Genomic DNA, 19,087 nt, shown 5'->3' with positions numbered 1-19,087 from the left:
CCTCCCAGCCTCACCTGGCCATTGGGCTTTTAATGAGGCAGTGGCGGGGGCCCCGGATCCATGGCATGGTTTCCTCTGGGCGCACTCCTGGATGGTGGGACCGCCAGAAGCTGAAGTTCTGAGCATCAGTCAAGGGGACTCTGAAGACCTGATTGGGGACTGAATGGTTGGGGAAGGGCAGGTTATCCAATTTCTTCGAGTTCTCTGCTCCCTTTTGTGCCTCAGGGCAGCACAAGCCCAACCTAGCAACTGGGCCTGACCACGTGCTGAGAAGTCCTGGAATGTGGTCACCACACCCAGCTTCACTTCCTCATTCTAGCATCTCACACCCTTCATGGTCAGTTGAATGAGTCTTGGTTTTTACTTCTGCTATGAAGCCCATTTCCAAGAACGCTTTCCCCAAGTGCTAAGGTGATGGAAAAGCAAGAAGTCAAATCACTTGGGAAATGTGCAAGATGGGTCCACTGGTTCGTTTTTTCTTTTTCTGGGCTTAATCATCCTCATTCCCTTCCCTCCTCTCTGAAATAATTCTTTTCTTTGCTCATTCCAGGTAATTCTCTGAAACTTAGCAATGATACCACCTCATGGTTAGATACTGCTAATAGATACTATTTATCAAGTGCCTGTCAAGTTCTAAATGTGGTTTTAGGTGTTTTTAAAATTTTGAAATATCAGACTTACCTAGATTTTTTTTTGTATTTTCGCTCTTTATTTGGATAAATCGAATTATACCAGTATATAAAATTTGAATGTTTTTTAAACTTAGAATTATGGCCTAATATTCTGGCTATATAGTCTTAATAATGTTTTTTTTTTTTTTTGGATAAATCCCTAATATACCATTGAGATGTTACTTTTTTGTTAAAGATTGGCACCTGAGCTAACTACTGTTGCCAATCTTTTTTTTTTTTTTTTCTGCTTTTTCTCCCCAAATCCCCCCAGTACATAGTTGTATATTTTTAGTTGTGGGTCCTTCTAGTTGTGGCATGTGGGACGCCACCTCAGCATGGCCTAATGAGTGGTGCCACGTCCAAGAGGCGCCCAGGATCCAAACCGGTGAAACCCTGGGCCACTGAAGCAGAGTGCGTGAACTTAACCACTTGGCCATGGGGCTGGCCCTAGATGTTACATTTTTGAGTTAGTTGTTTTCCTATTAATTGATGATAAGCTTTTTAAAAGTTTGCTATTAGAAATAACTCTTAGATACTCCTCTTCATGCATATGTCTTTTTTAATTTCTGAAAGTATTTTAGTTTTTTAAATTAAATTTTAATTTTGAGATAATTATAGATTCATATACAGTTGTAAGAAATGATACACAGAGATCCTGTGTACCCTTTACCCATTTCCTGCCAGGGGTAACATCTTGGAAAACTACAGTACTATATCACAACCAGGATATTAACAGTTTCATCACCTGTTGCCCTTTTATAGCCATACCACCCCACCTTCGTAATCCACAATGCATTTTTTCTATAATTTTGTCATTTTAAGAATGTTGTATAAATGTCATCATACAGTATGTGATTGTTTTGGGATTGGCTATCTTTACACAGCATAATTCCCTGGAGGTTCCTACAAATTGCATGTATCAGTGGCATGAGCTAACATGCATGCCCATCTTCCTCTACTTTATATGTGGGATGCCTGCCACAGCATGGCTTGACAAGTGGTGTGTACATCCACACCAGGGATCTGACCCGGCGAACCCCAGGCTGCCGAAGCGAACGTGGGAACTTAACTGCTGTGCCACCAGGCTGGCCCCTAGATGCTTTTTTAAATGTACATTTTCTCTAACATTCACAACAATGCTAGAATATTGTTCCCATTTTCAGATGGTTCAGAGAGGTTAAGTAGTTAAAGGAAGTTGCCTAAGGTCACACAACTTGTTTGGAGTTTACACTCAGTTCAAATTCCAAAGCTAGTGCTTGGTCTACCACTCCTTCCAGGCATAGCACACAATAATGGACAAAGTACTTTTGTAAATTGTCTCATTTTTGTTTTGATCTGCACAGGAATTCCGTAAGATTGGTAGAGCAGGCATTTTCTGGTTTTTGTTTTGCTTTCTTTTTAAATGAATGAGGCAACAGGTTAGTAAAGGATAAGTGACCACCTAAAAGTGAGACACTTAAAAGAGGCAGAAGTAGGACTCAACTTGGATCTTCTGCTTCCAAGTCTGACGCAAATTTTATCTTGCTCGCTGCACCATTCAAGTCTCCTCTCTCCCTCTTGTTCTCAGTCTTTATTCTTGGCTCTTTTTTTCCCCCTGCCCTATAACTGTGCCCCACGACATCCCATCCATTCTTGAGGAACTCAGATGTAACTCTTCTGCCCCTAGCACGGTGCCCACTCCAAGATACTTACATGTCTTCAACAACACCTTCTGTACAGCTTCATGGTACCTTGTGTGGCTATTCTGGTGCACGGAATAATTCCCATCTTCTGAGATAATAGGGGGAAGCCTAGCAGGTACCAGTTCCCTCTGGTCTGAAATGAGAATAGAGCAGCTCTGAGTACATAGCAATTGGGGCTATTTGTTTTTCTGAATTTCTGGTCTCTGTGGTAACCAGGCACACGGCAGGGATCTCTCCTAGCCACTCAAATCTGATTCTTAGGATCTCAGGAGTCAAATCACAATGCCTATGACAGAGGGGAGGGAGGGAGAACCCAGTGATCATGAGACCTCCCTCACCACTCTCTTGTGCCTCCCTGACTCCTGGGTTTTGAGAGGCCTCCTGCTGGAATCAGGATATTGACAGATACTTAGGGTTAGTGCAGGTGAAAAAGGCCCCTTATTTGGATGGACACTCCTTTCCTGGGAATCGCATATTTGCTGAGCTTCAATTGGTCTAATAGAGGAAGTTATGCTTGAGCCAAATCTTGAAGGATAAGAGTTTGTGGGACATAGTATCAGGAAAAGCATTTCAGGCAGCAGGATAGCAAGTGTGTTTGTTAGAAGCATTAGAGAGGTCTCAGAGAGCTTGCTATTGATGTGGATCCTGATTAGTGCTGGGTAAAGTGGAGAGGAACAGGGAATGGGCCTGGAAATGTAGTGTAAGATAAGGTACGATAGGGTAGGGTAGGGTAGGGTAGAGTGGTGTAGTGTAGACCTAGCATTCTTAATGGGGATTTGGGAATCCCCTCTGAGGCAAAACCTATATATCACTATAGAGGCTGAACAGACCAGATGTTCCTTACCCACTGTTAGGGTCTGAATGTTTGTTGTCCCCCAGAAATTAATATGTTGAAAACTTAATGCCTGAGGTGATGGTATTTGGAGGTGGGGCCTTTGGGAAGTGATTAGGTCATGAGGACTCAGCCCCCATGAATGGAATTAGCGCCTTTATAAAAGAGGCCTGAGAGCGCTCCCTTGCCTCTTCTGCTCTGTGAGGATACAACAAGAAGTCTGCAAGCTGGAAGAGGTCCCTCACCTGATCATGCTGGCACCCCGATCTTGGACTTCCAGCCTCCAGAACTGTGAGAAATAAACTTCTGTTGTTTGTAAGCCACCCAGTCTATGGTATTTTGTTATAGCAGCCCGAACAGACTAAGATACCCAGCCTCTTTTGCAGCTAGGGCATGGGCAAAGAGTTTTGATGTGGCCAATCACATCTGCTTCAGATTTTGAATCAAAGATGAGGTTGCAAAGAAGCAGGGCCCATGTAAAGTCTTCTATTGATGGGAAGTTGCAGCAGTGAATCTGCATCTTGTTTCTAGCAGCAGTATCCACAGTCCAGTGTCCTTGCTGCCAGTCAGTACCCACCACAGCACTGAATGCAGTAGTCTAGGCCCAATCAGGTCTGCAGCATGATTCTGAACATTGTTTCTGGTTACTATCTTCCAAGCTTGGTTCTCTGTTCTTTCTACAGCTTTTATATGCTTCCTAATATATATTTTTAAAAACAACTTCATTTTAGAGGCCGGCCCAGTGGCACAGTGGTTAAGTTTGCATGCTCCACTTCGGAGGCTCCGGGGTTCGCCAGTTCAGATCCCGGGCGCGGATCTACCCACCACTTATCAAGCCATGCTGTGGCAGGCGTCCCACATATAAAATAGAAGAAGATGGGCACAGGATTGGTGGCGGATGTTAGCTCAGGGCTAATCTTCCTCCAAAAAAACACAAAAAACTACATTTTATAATTGACATACAAAAGCTTGTACATACTTAATATTTACAACTTAATGAGTTTGGAGATAAGTATACACCTGTGAAACCATCACCACAATCTATGCCATAAACATGTCCATCCCCTCCAAAAATTTCCTCCCATCCTCCTTGTTATTATTTTGTGATAAGAACATTTAACATAAGGTCTACCCTCTTAGCATATTTTTAAGTATCCGATACAGTATTGTTAACTATAGGCTCTATGTCATACACTAGATCTCTAGGACTTCTTCTTGTATAGCTGAAACTTTGTACCCTTTGACTACTACCTCCCTGTTTCTTCCTCCCCCCAACCCCTGGTAACCACCATTCTATTCTCTGCTTCTATGAATTTGATTATTTTAGATTCCTCATATAAGTGGTATCATGTAGTATTTGTCCTCTGTGTCTGGCTTATTTCATGTGGCATAATGTCTTCCAGGTTCATCCATGTTGTTGCAAATGGCAGGATTTCCTTCTTTTTTAAGGCTGAATAATCCGTTGTATGTATATACTACATTTTCTTTATCCATTCATGTGGTGATGGACATTTATGTTGGTTCCATGTCTTGGCTATTGTGAATAATGCTGCAATGAATATGGGAGTGCAGATATCTCTTTGAGATCATGATTTCAGTACCCAGAAATGGGATTGCTGGATCATACGGTAGTTCTATTTTTAATTTTTTGAGGAACCTCCATAACATTTTCCATAGTAGTTGTACCAATTTACATTCCCACCAACAGTGTACAAGGGTTTTTTCTCCACATTCTCATCAATACTTGTTACCTTTTGTTTTTGATAATAGCCACTTTAACAAGTGTGAGGTGATATCTCATTGTGCGAGTCTTATTTGCATTTCCCTGATGAAGAGTGATGCTGAGCATATTTTCATATACTTCTTGGCCATTTGTGTGTCTTTGGAGAAGTGTTTATTTAGATTTCGGCCCATGTTTTAATTGGATTTTTTTTTTTTTTGCTATTGAGTTATAGGAGTTCCTTATACATTTTAGGTATCAACCCTTTATCAAACATATGGTTTGCAAATACTTTCTCCCATTCTGTAGGTTGCCTTTTCATTTTGTTGATTGTTCCTTTCTGTACAGAAGCTTTTTAGTTTGATGTAATCCCACCAAATGTTCTTTTAAGAAATTCATGTTCTGCTTAAGTAGGCTGCATTTGGCTTGCATCTCAGAATCCTAAGCTTGTCAGGAACTGAATCAAAGTTTGCCATTCTCTCTGGAAGTTGTTGTTGAGATCACTGTGGAGGGTGTGGATGCCACTTCTGTTCTAGAGCTCTTCCCCAGCTCCTGCTTTCCCCCTTCTTCTTGGCTTGGCCCTGCTCATTCATTATTTCTTCCCCTCCTCCCTTCCTTTTACACTTCAATGGAAATCTGCTTTAACATTATCTATCTGAGATAATGACACCACTAGAGTGGGGCACTGTTTGAATCCTCTCCCTCAACAGTTGAGGACTTGGAGAAGTGGTAGAGTATAGAGCTCTGGAAGCCTGGACTGAACCAGCGGGCTGATTTGTACTTCATTACAGGTTACAGCAATGAGGGGCCAGTTCTTGGAAGCAGTGTCATTTGAATTTGGTTGTTTGACTTTGGGCAAGGTGGGGGTGGCAGAATGTCCATGGCCAAGTAGATGTAGATGGAGGAGAAAGAGCATATTCCTAGTAAGCAATGGGACCTGGACTGTGAGTAATTATTCTTCTGGGTGCAGGTGACAGTGGGAGCTCTTTACCAGGTCCTGAGGCCTCAGACTGATCGTCCTTAAGGGTACAGCCAGATGATGTTCTCTATTATCTCAGTTTCCAAGTAGTACGCTTCCAGCTTCCCATATGGATGGTTACCACGTGCTTGGAGGTGTGCTGGACAATATCACTCACTTGGATACCTTTCTCCTGAATCAAACACCAGTTGGCATACTCCTCACATCAGTTTTTGGCAAGCTGCAAGATATTTTTGGTAACCCATAGCTTCCCCAAGCTGCCAAGTTTTGGAAGCCACCTGAGGTGAAGGGTGGTGAGAGGTAGGTGAGAATCATGCCATAGCTACTATGAAAGGGCATGTTCTAGGTGGAGAGATGCAATGAGCTCTTCATAAGCAAATTCTACTGTGGCAAGGTAGATGAATCCATCATTTTGTTGGTAGACGGTATAACAGAAGTTTTCTATCTACCCAGTTAATATTATGTTCCATATGGTTTTTTGTGGTAAACAGATATGAAGGGCCCTGACAGCTTCTTCTAGAGCTAGGCCATAAATTGGAAGTTGTCATAAGACCACATTTAATGCTTTGAATGGACCATGAAGGACATCTGGGGTGGTGCAAAAGTACTTGGGTGGATTTTCCACTTATCCAAATTAATGCTGTAGATTTCTCAATATTATAGGCTTCTCAGGGCCACTGGGGTGGTTGCAAAATCTCATGTGTCCACTTCTTTGCCCATCGTTGCCTCTGGTGGTTGGAACCAGGGCTGATTTGCCAAAATGTTTTCAGGTTGAAGAATTTTTAGCCTGAGTCTACCTCAGGTTCGCAGAATTCTGACTTCCAGGTGACAGCACTTGCCTGTTTAAGATGCCAAAACATAGTACATAGTGGTGATAATATGTCACACACATTACTTGTTGTCTTGAAGTTGGTGTTGCTGCAAGCAGAGTAATACCACCCTGACTAGAAGTTCATACAAAACCAGTTCAAGAGAAAATGTTGTAGTATTGTACATAAAAAATGACTCCTGTCTAGGAGGTCCTATCAGATGCTGGACTTTAATCCCATGAAGTTGGCTGGAGCATTAGGATGGACTGAAATTGGCTGAAGTGTGTTTGGAAGGCTATCCTGCACTTATTGCTTCCCTGATACAAAGAAATTGTCAGTGCTTTGGAAGGAAGTGGACAGGAGCATGAGCCCAGGGAACCAGACCAATCCCCAGGGCACATTTTACATATGGGGGTAATTCCTTTGCCTCCATGTCCAGAATATCTTCCTCAAACTGGTGCCCTTGTTCAGGATCCTGAGCACAGGGGAAGTAGATAGGGCACAAGGAAACAGAGAGGCGTAGTGTTGGTTGTAGACTGCTGATATAAAATGGACTATGTGGATCTTCTAGAGATAACAGTGATAAAAAGAGCTAGTACTTAGTGAATGAGCTCAGCACAACTATAAAAAGTAGGTACTATTACTATCTTATTTTACATATGGGGAAACAGAAGCCCAGAGAAGTTTAGTAATTTGCCCAAGGTCACATAACTAGCATACAGCAGAGACATGAGTTTAACCCAAGCAGTTTGGCTTCAGAGCCCATCCTTTTAACCACTACACTAAATGGCTCTTGAAATCATCTAATCAGGACTTTAAGGAAAGAATAAAGACTAAGGGAAAACATGGACTGATAGAACCAGCCTCTGATGGGTTCCCCTGTGTACAGCTCAATGGGGGACCTGTCAAGGGTGTCTGATTATCCTGAAACAACCTTGAATTGGGTGGGGGACATGATATCATTACCTTGTCCCAGAGGTAGATCCCTGCCTCCCTGAGCTTCCCTGAAATGTGGAATATTTCCTATTGCCAGCAGCGGCCGGGCCGAGAGGGCTCGAACCTGGTGGGCCACTCTGCAGTGGATTGGACCAGTCCTAGTGGGGAAAACCAGTGGGGAAAAGCTGAGCCTCTGTGGAAAGAGTGGCCTATCTGCTGCCACTACAGACACAGTCACCCACCTTGGAGGTGCCCACTCCCTAGGCTTTGACAGATTGTAGCTATAAGTAGCTTGAGTATCTTCTCCCTTTAGTTTCACGTAGATAGGGGATGATGGTGTGTAGCAGCTATGAGATGTATGGGTTGTTTCCAAGATACATTTTTATAACTTCAGTAGGTTTATCCATTTGGAAAGGCAGAGAGGCTCAGAGGCTTTGGCCAGGTTCATTCTTGGCTGATTAAGCTCATGTTCCTGTTTGAAAAGCCAGAACTACACTGCCCTCTGCTGGAGTCTAAGAATGGCATCTCCAGCTGTCTCTTAACAAGTGGGTCACCAAACAGGAGCTTGGAGAGGTCAGAAGACCTAGAAGATTGAGCAGAGGACATTCCAGGCAAGGTGGGGAAAACTACCTATTATATCCTTTGACAGGATCCAGAAAATGAGAACACAAGTGAGATGTGCTCAGCTTTTACGAAAGACTTGAAATTTAATCTTTCTTTGGTGATTCATTTGGAAGTAAGGGCACCTCTGAGGACTCGTTACTGAATGCCTCTGGGAAGAGGAATGATGAAGGCAGCAGTGGAGGAGTGAGGCCCTTTGGAGGTGCAGAGCTTGGAGGTAACTGTGCTTATGGCTAGGAGGCAGTCACTAGAAAGTCTGGCAGGAAGAGGTCATTTGTCTCAATTGTCTCAAGACAAGAACAAGCATAATCTCTTCCTACCACCCACCCCCATTGATTTGCCTCTGAGACTCCTGTCAGTAGGCAATGCCCTGAGTGTAGATTTGTGTTATGATGAGGGCTAGTTTGACCTAGGGTTTTCATATAACAAGGCAGGGGAGTTGTCTCAGCAAAGGGCCAGATAAGAGGGAATTTGTCTGAAATCAAGACCAAGACACTCCTGGACCAAGAGGAGTGTCCAGGTATGAAGCTAAGAGTAGATAGGAGAATAGGGTTCAAAGCAGGTTGTGAAGTAGATTCAGCACAGGAAAGGACAGATATAGGGCCATGCTCTCCTGGGCAGGACAGAGAAGGGAAAGCTTAGGCACTCAAGAGACCAGGGCATAATGTGAATGAACTCTGGAAGCTGGGCTGAACCTGCAGGGGCCACCAGTATTAGGATTAGGAAAGGTGAGTCCGGGAGGGGCAGGAATCTACTGATTGGTGGACATGAGAGTTCTGGTCTCTGGTCAGGGATGCTCTTCTGTGGGCAGCTGTAATTGACCAGGCTCTTTCAGGGCCTGGATGAAATAGCCTTTGAAGCCAGCCAGCATTTGTTGCTTCTCAAGGAATCTTATGGTTAAAAATATTGCTTCCCAGGTACTCTGTCCTGGCAAGTATATTTTGAAAAGTGGACAAAGATATTCCAGTCATAGGAAAGGTACATATTACATATGTAAATAGTAACTTGCTTATTATGGCTTATAACTTTTCCTCCAATCATTTGTTGTACAGTTTTATGTGCTAGGCCTTAGGTGTATTACATACATTATTTCATTTAATCTCCACAACTAATCTATAAGGAAGGCATTATTATCTCCACTTACAGGTAAGGCAACTAAGGCACAATGAATCTGAACAACTCTGGGAACCTGATAAAACTGAGTTTATGAAGTCAAGGGTAGACCAAAGTATGCTCCTCACACCCTGTCTTCCTCTTTTGGTTCTTTTTCAGGAGGAAAAGAAAGGAAGGAGGCAGAGACTGGCAGAATATTTGGTTACATATGTTGACTCAACTCTATGAGTCTTCATTATGACTATAATAAGGAAAGCTTGAGTGGGCCTCTGAGTAGAATGTTAATACACTCACACCTACTAGGAGGAAAAAAACCCTATCTTTCTTCAAAGAAAAATTGTGAATGTCTTAAAAATATCTCTATAGTAAGAGCGTTAAGAATGAAAGTGTTGGTATTATTAGGTTTATTTTTATGGCTGCTGTTAAAGCCCCAGCTCAAGGGCCAAGTAAGATTGTGGCTGATTTGAGCATGGAGAACAAGCTGAAGTACTAGTGCAGCTGGATAGGAAAGGGTCAAGCCACCGGAGTGAATGTATGAACAAGACGAAATCCGCCAGAGAGAGTGGGGCCAGAGAATCATTCTGAAGACAAGCGTAGATTACAAATCAGAGTCCTGCAAGATCGTTTGGGTTGTGGAACTAAGGGTGAGCATAGAGTCAGGAACTGTGGGTTCCTTGAATTAGTGGATGTAAAAATTGGGATTAGAAAGACTGGGGTAAGCAAGGTAGATATGGGCTTGCTAAGAGCCAAATAGGATGCTGTATTTTATCCATACATACTTTCCCAAATCAGTTCTAAAGTGATAGAAAATTATGAGGTAAGTTCCCCATTATGGTGGTCCACAGGCCCAAGCCTCTACCAGCTGACCATATGTTGCAAGCAACCTCAGCAGCATTAGGTTTCAGAACCATCTGAGCCCTGATGTATTTTTCTGTTGATATGTTAAATAAGATGAGAACTAAGAGCTTACCGTCTAATTTAGCAACATGATGACTGGATACGAGCATTGATGACTAGATCATTGGCGTGGGGGGGCAAGAACCTGATTGGCATGAGTTCAAGAGAGACTGGCAGGAGAAGAATTGGAAACAGCAAGACCAGACAACATTTTTGAGGAATTTTCCTGTATGGGGGGGCAGGGAAATAGAAAATGTAGGGCTTTGTCTAAGATGGAAGAAATTATAGTATGTATGTATGCAGATAGGAGCGATCAGAGATGGAAAAATTGATGCAATAGAGTGCAAAGAATATTGGAGTAGTGTCCTTGAATAGTCAATGAGATAAGGTCTGATGCACAAGTGGAGGGTGCATGAACCATTCATTGTAAGAAGACATATATGAGTGTAAATGCAGGTAGATGGATAGATGTGGTTTGTGAGGGGTTATAGAAATTATATTCCAATTGCTACTGTTTTCTCTGTGAACTATAAGGTAAGCCATTATCTGAGAGTGAGAATAGGGGAGGAGGTGTTGGAGATTTGAGGAAAGAGGAGAAGGTATGAAGGGGTCTCCAGGAGAGTGAGAGAGTGCATGGAACAAGGAAATGTAGTCTGACTTCTAAGCAGCCGCTTGAGTTCAGTGATCATGAATTTAAAGTGAGGCCAGTCAGCATTGTTGTTTTTCTCTAGTTGATGAGTATAAACTTCTCTTTCCAGGAGTTTTGGAATAGTCAGGGGTGGTGGTGGTGGTGGGGGGGGGGCCGGAAAGCATGGTGGAGAAAGGAATGGGGACAATAGCTTGAGGGGACCCTGTCGTCAAGAGAGGGTTCTTTCTTTTCCTTTTTTCATTTTTTTCCAGATGGAAGAGATTACAGCACATTTGTGTACTTATAGAAATGATCCAGGAAGAGTGAAAAAACTGAGGGAGAGGGGGATCATTTTGGGAGCAAAATCCTTGAGTAGGTGAGACGGGATGGGATCCAGTACACAAATGGAATCAGTTCACTCACTGTGCCAGAGGGAAGGTACAACGTTAGATGTGACGATGGAAAGTTTCTTCTGATCACTTCTATTTTCTTAGTGAAATAAGGAGCAAGGAAGTGATCACCTCAGGGTAAGAATGGAAGAGGGATTTTAGAAACTCAAGGAGAGAGATGTGAAACAGTTGCCTTGAGGAGTAGGAGAGTGACTAGGGATATATAATAGGATTGTCAGGCAGTCCTGAGTGCCCACTTGAGATCTGTGATTATGGTACTAATCATCCTAGGAAGACTAAATGTCCTAGGAGAGCCAAATACACGCACTTTTGTCTTGACAGGTTCCCCTGGAGCTCAACACTTCAACTCCCTGGAGTTTCATAGCTTCATGCTGAGCTCCTAGAGTCAGCCTACGTGCCCTAGACCTCAGCCAGGTGGGCCCAGACTTTAGCTCTGGGGCAGTTCAAGTAGCTTGAAGGGAATCCTAGGAATAGAACATAATTACCGTTGAATGGAATTTTCAGGTGGAAGCCTGAATGACATTGTTGAAGCCAAACTTGGCAGAGGGTAGCCAAGTTGCTTGAACGTCTTTGTGGAAAGGGCAGTAGCACCAGAAATATTGTTCTAAGGTTCCTGTTGTTATGAGGTCATGGGTGATGGGCAGAGTGCATAGATATTCCAGGATGTGCACAATTAAAATGGCTTGTCAGAAATGGGAGAAGAGTTACAGGCTTCTGGCTGGGATGCAGTGAAAGCAGTCTGTGATCAAAGTGGGAGTTGGAGGTGCTTTGTTACAGTTTTGGCCTTGAATTGCCTCTAGATTTTGAAATGTGCTTTTATGAAGATGAAGCTCTAGCCTTGGCTGTACACATGGCTGGCTCGTTCTCGTTCTTCAGGGTGTTGCTCAAATGTTATCTCTTTGATTATTCTGTCTAAGGTGGGCCTCCCCAAGTTATTCTCCATCATTGGATGTGCAAACTCAGCTGTGTATAAACAGCCAGGGAGATAAGGTTTATGAGCAAAGCAAACTGAGTAAGACACCTGTCCCATCTAGAGGGGAAGCTGCTATTTCGCTCTGGCTGATTGTGGTCATGTGGGAATTTAGGGTCAAGGTGGCCAGTTCTAATTTTTTTAAGAGAAGTCAGAAATGTGGGTTTTACATAAATCTGATTTTTAAATGTTGGTCCAAATTTTTATAAAAGCACTCTGCAGGCTGAGTCTGGCCTTCTGGCCACAGGTTTATAACTTCTGATCTATTGCATTGTCCTCCTTATTTCCTTCCCAGCACTTATTATAATCTGTGAATATCTTGTTCATTTATTTACTTGTTTATTTTCTGTGTTAGTCACCGTTGTATTCCCAGTGCCTAACACACTGCCTGGCACAATCAGTTCCCAATAAATAAATATCTGACATTGGATGAGAAAGGGTCTGGTTTGGTGCTTTACTTGGGAGCTTTTTATATGTTCTGAATATTATTATATATATGCATCATACATATGAACACATGTATGCACGTGTGTATTTATATATGTGCGTGTTTTTCTCTCATGATTTAATAAGGGTTTATACTTACATAGATGTATGTTTATATACACATACACCTATATATGGCAAATATTTGCTCTTAGTCTCTTTCTTGCCTTTGATACACAATGTCTTTGATACACAATTTACAATTGTTTTAAGCAAAAATTGTAATCTTTTCTTTTAGGCTTCTGGGCTTTACGTCCTATGAGGAAAGTTTTCCAAAACCACGCTAAGATTGCGAAAATGTTTTCCTCTAATATTTCTACAGTTTTGTTCTATATAACTTTTTAATCCATCTGTAATTTATTTTTGTGTATGATATGAGGTGGGAGGTCTTTATTATGCTGAGGAACATCCTTTTATTCTTAATTGACAAAGCCTTTAAAAAATATATCAAATGTCTCTTTCATTTCCAGTGAGATAGTTCTATATATCTCTTTAATTTGACATAGGTGTGTGTATTATATAATCTATTCCTTAATATTAAATCATCATTGTATTCCAGATGGTAGATGACTTGATGGTAGATGATTGTCTTTAATATATTCTTGAATTTGATCTATTAATAGGATTTGTCCATTTATATTTTCATTGGTTGATGGGTATAATTCTGTATTATGTTTTATGTTATTTTACCAGTTTTGTGTTAGTATGGTAAAGTTGATTATTTTCATTGTCTTCTGTGCTTTTAAGAATTAAATTATTTGTGTCCTAAAATTTTGAAAAAATTTTTATCAAAATTATCTGGGCTCACAGCCTTTTGTCATGCAACTATTTAACAACTTTAATTTTCTCTCATGATTACTGATTTAATAAGAGTCTATATTTATCTTAAATCTGTCTTGTAATCAAAACATTTACAAAAAACATCTTTTCACTTTTTGATCGTGTCCTTTATTTTTTAAAGATTGGCACCTGAGCTAACATCTGTTGCCAATCTTCCTTTTTATTCTTCTTCTTCTTCCCAAACCCCCCAAGGACATAGTGTATATTCTAGTTGTAGCTCCTTCTGGTTCTGCTATGTGGGATGCCACCTCAGCATGACCTGACAAGCGGTGCTAGGTCTGCGCCCAGGATCTGAACCAGCGAAACCCTGGGCCACCAAAGTGGAGAGTGCGAACTTAACCACTGGGCCAGGGGGCTGGCCCTGATGGTGTCCTTTGAAGCACAAAATTTTTAATTTTGATGAAACCCAATTTATCTGTCTTTCATTCTGTCACTTATAGTTTCAGTGTTGTATCTTAGAAACCATTGCGTAATTGAAGGTCATGAAGATTTTTCTTCTTACAGTTTTCATCTAAGAGTTTCAAACTTTTAGCTCTTACATTTATGTCTATGATCCATTTTGAGTGAATTTTTGTATATGGTGTGAGGTGGGGTTCAATTTCATTCTTTTGCATGTGAATATCCAGTTTTTGTAGCACCATTTGTTGAAAAGACTATTCTTTCCCCATTGAATTGTCTTGGCACTCTTGTTGAAAATCAATTTACCATAAATGTAAGGGTTTATTTCTGGACTGTCAATTCTATTCCATTGATCTATGTGTCAGTCCTTACGCCAGTACAGTAGTCCCCCGCTTATCCACAGTTTCACTTTCCGTGGTCTTAAGTTATCTGCGGTCATCCACAGTCTGAAAATATTAAATGGAAAATTCCACAAATAACTCATAAGTTTTAAATTTTCTGGGGTTCTGAGTAGCATGATAAAATCATCCCTTTGTCCAGCATATCCACACTGTATATGTTACCTGCCCGTGAGTCACTTAGATCCACTATCTTGGTATTATGGTGCTTGTATGAAGTAACCCTCATTTTTCTTAATGGCCCCAAAGCGCTAGAGTAGTGATGCTGGCAATTTGTATACGCCAAAGAGGAGCTATAAAGTGCTTCCTTTAAGTGAAAAGATGAAAATTATCAACTTAGTAATAAGGAAAGAAAAGAAACCGTATGCTGTTTGCTATCTACAGTAATTTTTATTATAGTACTTTTTGATAATTGTTCTATTTTACTATTAGTTACTGTTGTTAATCTCTTACTGTGCCTAATTTAAAAATTAAACTTTATCATAGGTATGTATGTATGTATAAGAGAAAACATAATATTCACATTAAATGTCAATAGCTCAATACTATATAAAGTAGAAGCTCTCCTAAAGAAGCTCTATTTAATAGGCTTGCTAGATTAATTAATGTTCTCCACTTTCTCTAAAAAACATATGAAAAGATGCCAGTGACACTCCAGTTGCAGCCAAGAGCTACTCTCTAGCATATTTGCATACTTCTGCCCCAAGTTGAACTGTATGCTTACCAAGAGTCGTGGTTTTTTTCTCCAAACAATTTATGCTGGTTTTACTTTGTTTGTGATTGCAATTTTGTAATTTAATGGAATATTATTTAAACTAATGTAATATGTGTTTTTAGAAAAAGATCAGTGGAGGCCAACCCCATGGCCGAGTGGTTGGGTTCACGTGCTCTGCTTCAGCAGCCCAGGGTTTTGCCTTGTTCGGATCCTGGGCGCGGACATGGCACCGCTCATCAGGCCATGCTGAGGCAGTGTCCCACATAGCACAATCAGCAGGACCTACAACTAGAATATACAACTATGTACTGGGGGGTTTTGGGGAGAAGAAGAAGGAAAAAAACAAAAAAGATCAGTGGTTTGTATAAAAGCTAAGATGAACGTTTTGGAAAAACCCAATAAAACTTAAATTGTAAACTTTGACTTAAAATGGACTTGAGCTAGAAAATTACTATTTTGCAACAATCATAGAAATAATTGATGCACAGTGAACCATCAATAGATGCTAAAACTAGTGGGTGAAATGTTGATGAAGAATAGTATATTTGGGGCTAGCCTGGTGGTGTAGTGGTTAAGTTGGTGCACTCCATTTCGGCAGCCTGGGGTTCCTAGGTCCGGATCCCACGCATGGACCTATACACTGCTCATCAAGCTATGCGGTGGTGGCATCCCACATACAAAATACAGGAAGAGTGGCATGGATGTTAGCTCAGGGCCAATCTTCCTCACAGACACACACAAAAAAGAATAGAGTGTATTTACATTTTTTCAAAGTATCTTACTGTTTACAAAAAGATAAAATAGATTGACAGTGGAGAAAACTGGCAAATCCCACCTTAATCAAATGGTCCAAGTTAATATCACCAATAATGGGACAAATAGACATCATGAGCTTCCTGATGTTACGTACCAAAGACATAATGTTGCTCATTCCTGCTAAAATATTCCAATAATAATCTCATCATGAGAAACATCAGACAAACCCAAATTCAGAAAAATTCTACAAAATGTCTTGCCTGTACTATTTAAAAAGGTGAATGTCAAGAAACACAAAGGAGCAGAGGAATTCTTCCAGATTAAAGGAGACTAATGAGGCATGCCAACTAAATGCAATGCTTCTTCCTTAAGCTGATCATAGATGGAAAAATTTTACTCTAAAGGACATTAATGGGACAATTGGCAAAATAGGAATATAGACTATATATAATTAGATAATAGCATTGTATCAGTGTTAAAATTTGCTGAGTTTGATACCTATACTGTGGGTTGTTATCTAAGAAAATGTTATTATTAGGAAATACAGACAAATATTTGGAGGTAAAGAGATAAAATATGAGCAACTTATTCTCAACTAGCTGAGAAAAAATATTTATATATATAAATTATATATATATGGAGAGAGAGAGAAAGCAAATGTGGCCAAATATTAACAATTGCTAATATGGGTAAAAGGTATAGGGAAGTTCTTTGTCCTAATCTTATAACTTTTCTATAATTTTGAAATTATATCACCAAAAAAAGTTTTAAAAATGATTAACTGATCATATAAGTTTATTTCCCTTTCCTCTCAAATTTGCTAAAATGACGTCAAAATAACAACAACAACAATAATGGCTTTAACCTTTAAAGGCAAAGAGAGGGAGAGCAAAGAGACAAGCGCAGATGATATATTTCAATGGAATTATCTTTTGGACAATGGAAAGTGGATAGAGGGATGGTAACTAATGTACCAGAATGGGAAAATTTTAACTTAAGTTTCTGTAGTGGAGGATACATCTAGAATTGAGCTAATTCACCTGAGAGGCTCAAACCTTAGAATGTAACAGGTACCACAGAAGGTAGGAGTAAAGAACAGGTCTGAGAACAGTAAAGTGGTCACTGAAACTCAGTCTCTGGAGCAAGTGGTACAACCAGGCAAAGCACCCTGCATCAACAAAGAGAAGACAGATTTCTGTCCAGCAATCCCACTTCTAGTATACAGCCAAAGGAAATGAAAACAGGATCCTGAAGAGATATCTTCACTCTCCTGTTCATTGCAGCATTATTCACAATTGCCAAGATATGGAAACCCAAGCGTCCATCAATGGATGAATAGATAAAGAAGATGTGGTACGTATATACAATAGAATATTATTCAGCCATGAGAAAGAAGGAAATCCTGTGACTTGCAACAATATGGATGGACCTTGAGGGCATTATGCTAAGTGAGATAAGTCAGACAGAGAAAGACAAATACTGTGTGATCTCACTTATACGTGGAATCTGAGAAAGCTGAACTAACAGAAACAGAGAGTAGAATGGTGATTACCAGGGGCTCGGGGTGGGGGAAATGAGGAGGTGTTGGTTAAAGTGTACAAACTTCAAGTTATAAGATGAATAAATTCTGGGATCTAATGTACAGCATGATGATTATAGTTAATAATACTGTATTATATACTTCAAAGGTGCTCAGAGAATAGGTCTTAAATGTTCTTACCACAAAAAAGAGATGGTAATTCCATGACATGATGGAGGTGCTAGCTAATGCAAAGGTGGTAATCATTTTGCAATATGTAAATGTATCAAATCAACATGCTGTACACCTTAAACTTACACAATGTTTTATGTCAATTATATCTCAATAAAACTGGAAAAAAAGCAAAAGATTTCTTTGGAGGAACTAAATCTAAGAGACATTGCAGTGAATCCTGCTGTGAGGGCTGGTATATGGTGTACGACTAAAAATCTGATGACTAAGTGAAAATATAGATCCTCTAAGACTCTCTATACCCCCTTCTCCTGTCCCAGTCCCAGTATGCTAGCAGACAAGCAGACAAGCAATCCCCAGAAAAGCAATACAGGGTTCTTCCCTGGAGAAACTACAGAGATTCAGAGGAAAGCTCCCAGTGAAGCCCACAATGGACAACTCCCCCAATAAGCTCCCAGTCAGCTTTTTAGTTTCCTCATTCTTAAATTATAATAGAGAGCGAGGGATCATCAGTTATTTAATGATAATCATCAATGAGAAAAATAGAGACTAAAATAAACTCATAGGAAAAAGGGCCTAGAGGAAACAGAGCTAAGGCACGGAACAGAAGAGAACTCAAATAAAGTATAATATCCATGAAGAAAAGAGAGAAGATATGGAAAAGGAAAACCAGAGCATCAAAAATGGCCCTTGGAAATAAACAACATAGTAACCAAAATAAAACGTTCTCATACAAAGGTGTGGTAGTTTTCACATATGTCCACAACTTCTTTGATATTCCTTCCTTTAAGAAGTAGAGCTATTTCCCTCCCCTTGAGTGTTGGTTGGATTTACTCTCTCTCTTCTAATAGAATAAGGTGGAAGTGACAGTCACCTCTCAGACTAGGTCATAAAAAGTGACTGTGGCTTCCTTCTCTCTCTCTCTCTCAGATCACCTGCTCTGAGGAAAGTTAGCTGCCATGTGAGAACACTCAAGCAGCTTGTGGATAGGTGGTGAGAATGGTGAGAAACTGAGATGTCTTGTCAACAGCCAGAGGGAACTGAGGCCTTCAGCCATAAGATGAACGCAGCACCTGCTGACATCCTGTCCGCAATCACATGAGAAACCCTGAGCCAGAACCACATACTGAGCTGCTCCTGTATTCCTGATTCACAGAAACTGTGAGGTAATAAATGTTTGTTGTTTTAAGTCTCTCTGTCTTAGCGTAATTTATTACACAGCAATAGATAATTAACACAGAAGGCTGGAACATAAAATTGAGGAATCTCCCAAAGAGTAAATTTTTAAAAACCCAAAGAAAATACAGAGAAAGATTAAGAAGTTACAGGATCAGTTCAGGAGGTTTTATAGCTGACAAATGGAAGTGGAGAATAAATTAAGAAATAATAAAAGAAAATTTCTCAGAAATGAAGGGTGCAAATTTCCAGATTGAAAAAGCTCATGAAGTATCTATCACAATGAATGAAAAAAGACCTACAGCAAGTTCCATCATTACGAAATTGCAGAACACTAA

At 40.6% G+C, this 19,087-nt stretch overlaps 2 protein-coding genes across 9 annotated transcripts in view; one reads left to right on the top strand and one right to left on the bottom strand.

The window, feature by feature from the left end:
• Positions 1–19,087, bottom strand: part of SPMIP11 (sperm microtubule inner protein 11) — a 30,152-nt gene that overhangs the window by 616 nt on the left and 10,449 nt on the right. For all 4 annotated transcript variants that reach the window (XM_070621169.1, XM_008539052.2, XM_008539054.2 and 1 more), the window contains 2 exons: positions 2,364–2,486; positions 15–159 (listed from right to left, as the gene is read on the bottom strand). In XM_070621169.1, coding sequence (XP_070477270.1) covers positions 15–159; positions 2,364–2,486 — 268 coding nt within the window. The remainder of the gene's footprint in view (positions 1–14; positions 160–2,363; positions 2,487–19,087) is intronic.
• Positions 1–19,087, top strand: part of ADCY6 (adenylate cyclase 6) — a 50,040-nt gene that overhangs the window by 21,326 nt on the left and 9,627 nt on the right. For 2 of the 5 annotated variants that reach the window (XR_011540404.1, XR_011540403.1), the window contains exon 22: positions 18,504–18,739. Coding sequence is in view for 3 of the 5 variants with exons in the window: in XM_070621162.1 (XP_070477263.1) it covers positions 9,523–9,591 (69 nt within the window). In the remaining 2 variants the exon portion in view is untranslated. Of the gene's footprint in view, positions 1–9,522; positions 12,699–18,503; positions 18,766–19,087 lie in introns of those variants that run through there. The other 3 variants (XM_070621164.1, XM_070621163.1, XM_070621162.1) reach the window with 2 other exon arrangements.

Source organism: Equus przewalskii, chromosome 5 (genome assembly GCF_037783145.1).
Source record: "Equus przewalskii isolate Varuska chromosome 5, EquPr2, whole genome shotgun sequence".
NCBI classification, from domain to species: Eukaryota; Metazoa; Chordata; class Mammalia; order Perissodactyla; family Equidae; genus Equus; species Equus przewalskii.
This window is presented reverse-complemented; position numbering and strand designations above follow the sequence as displayed.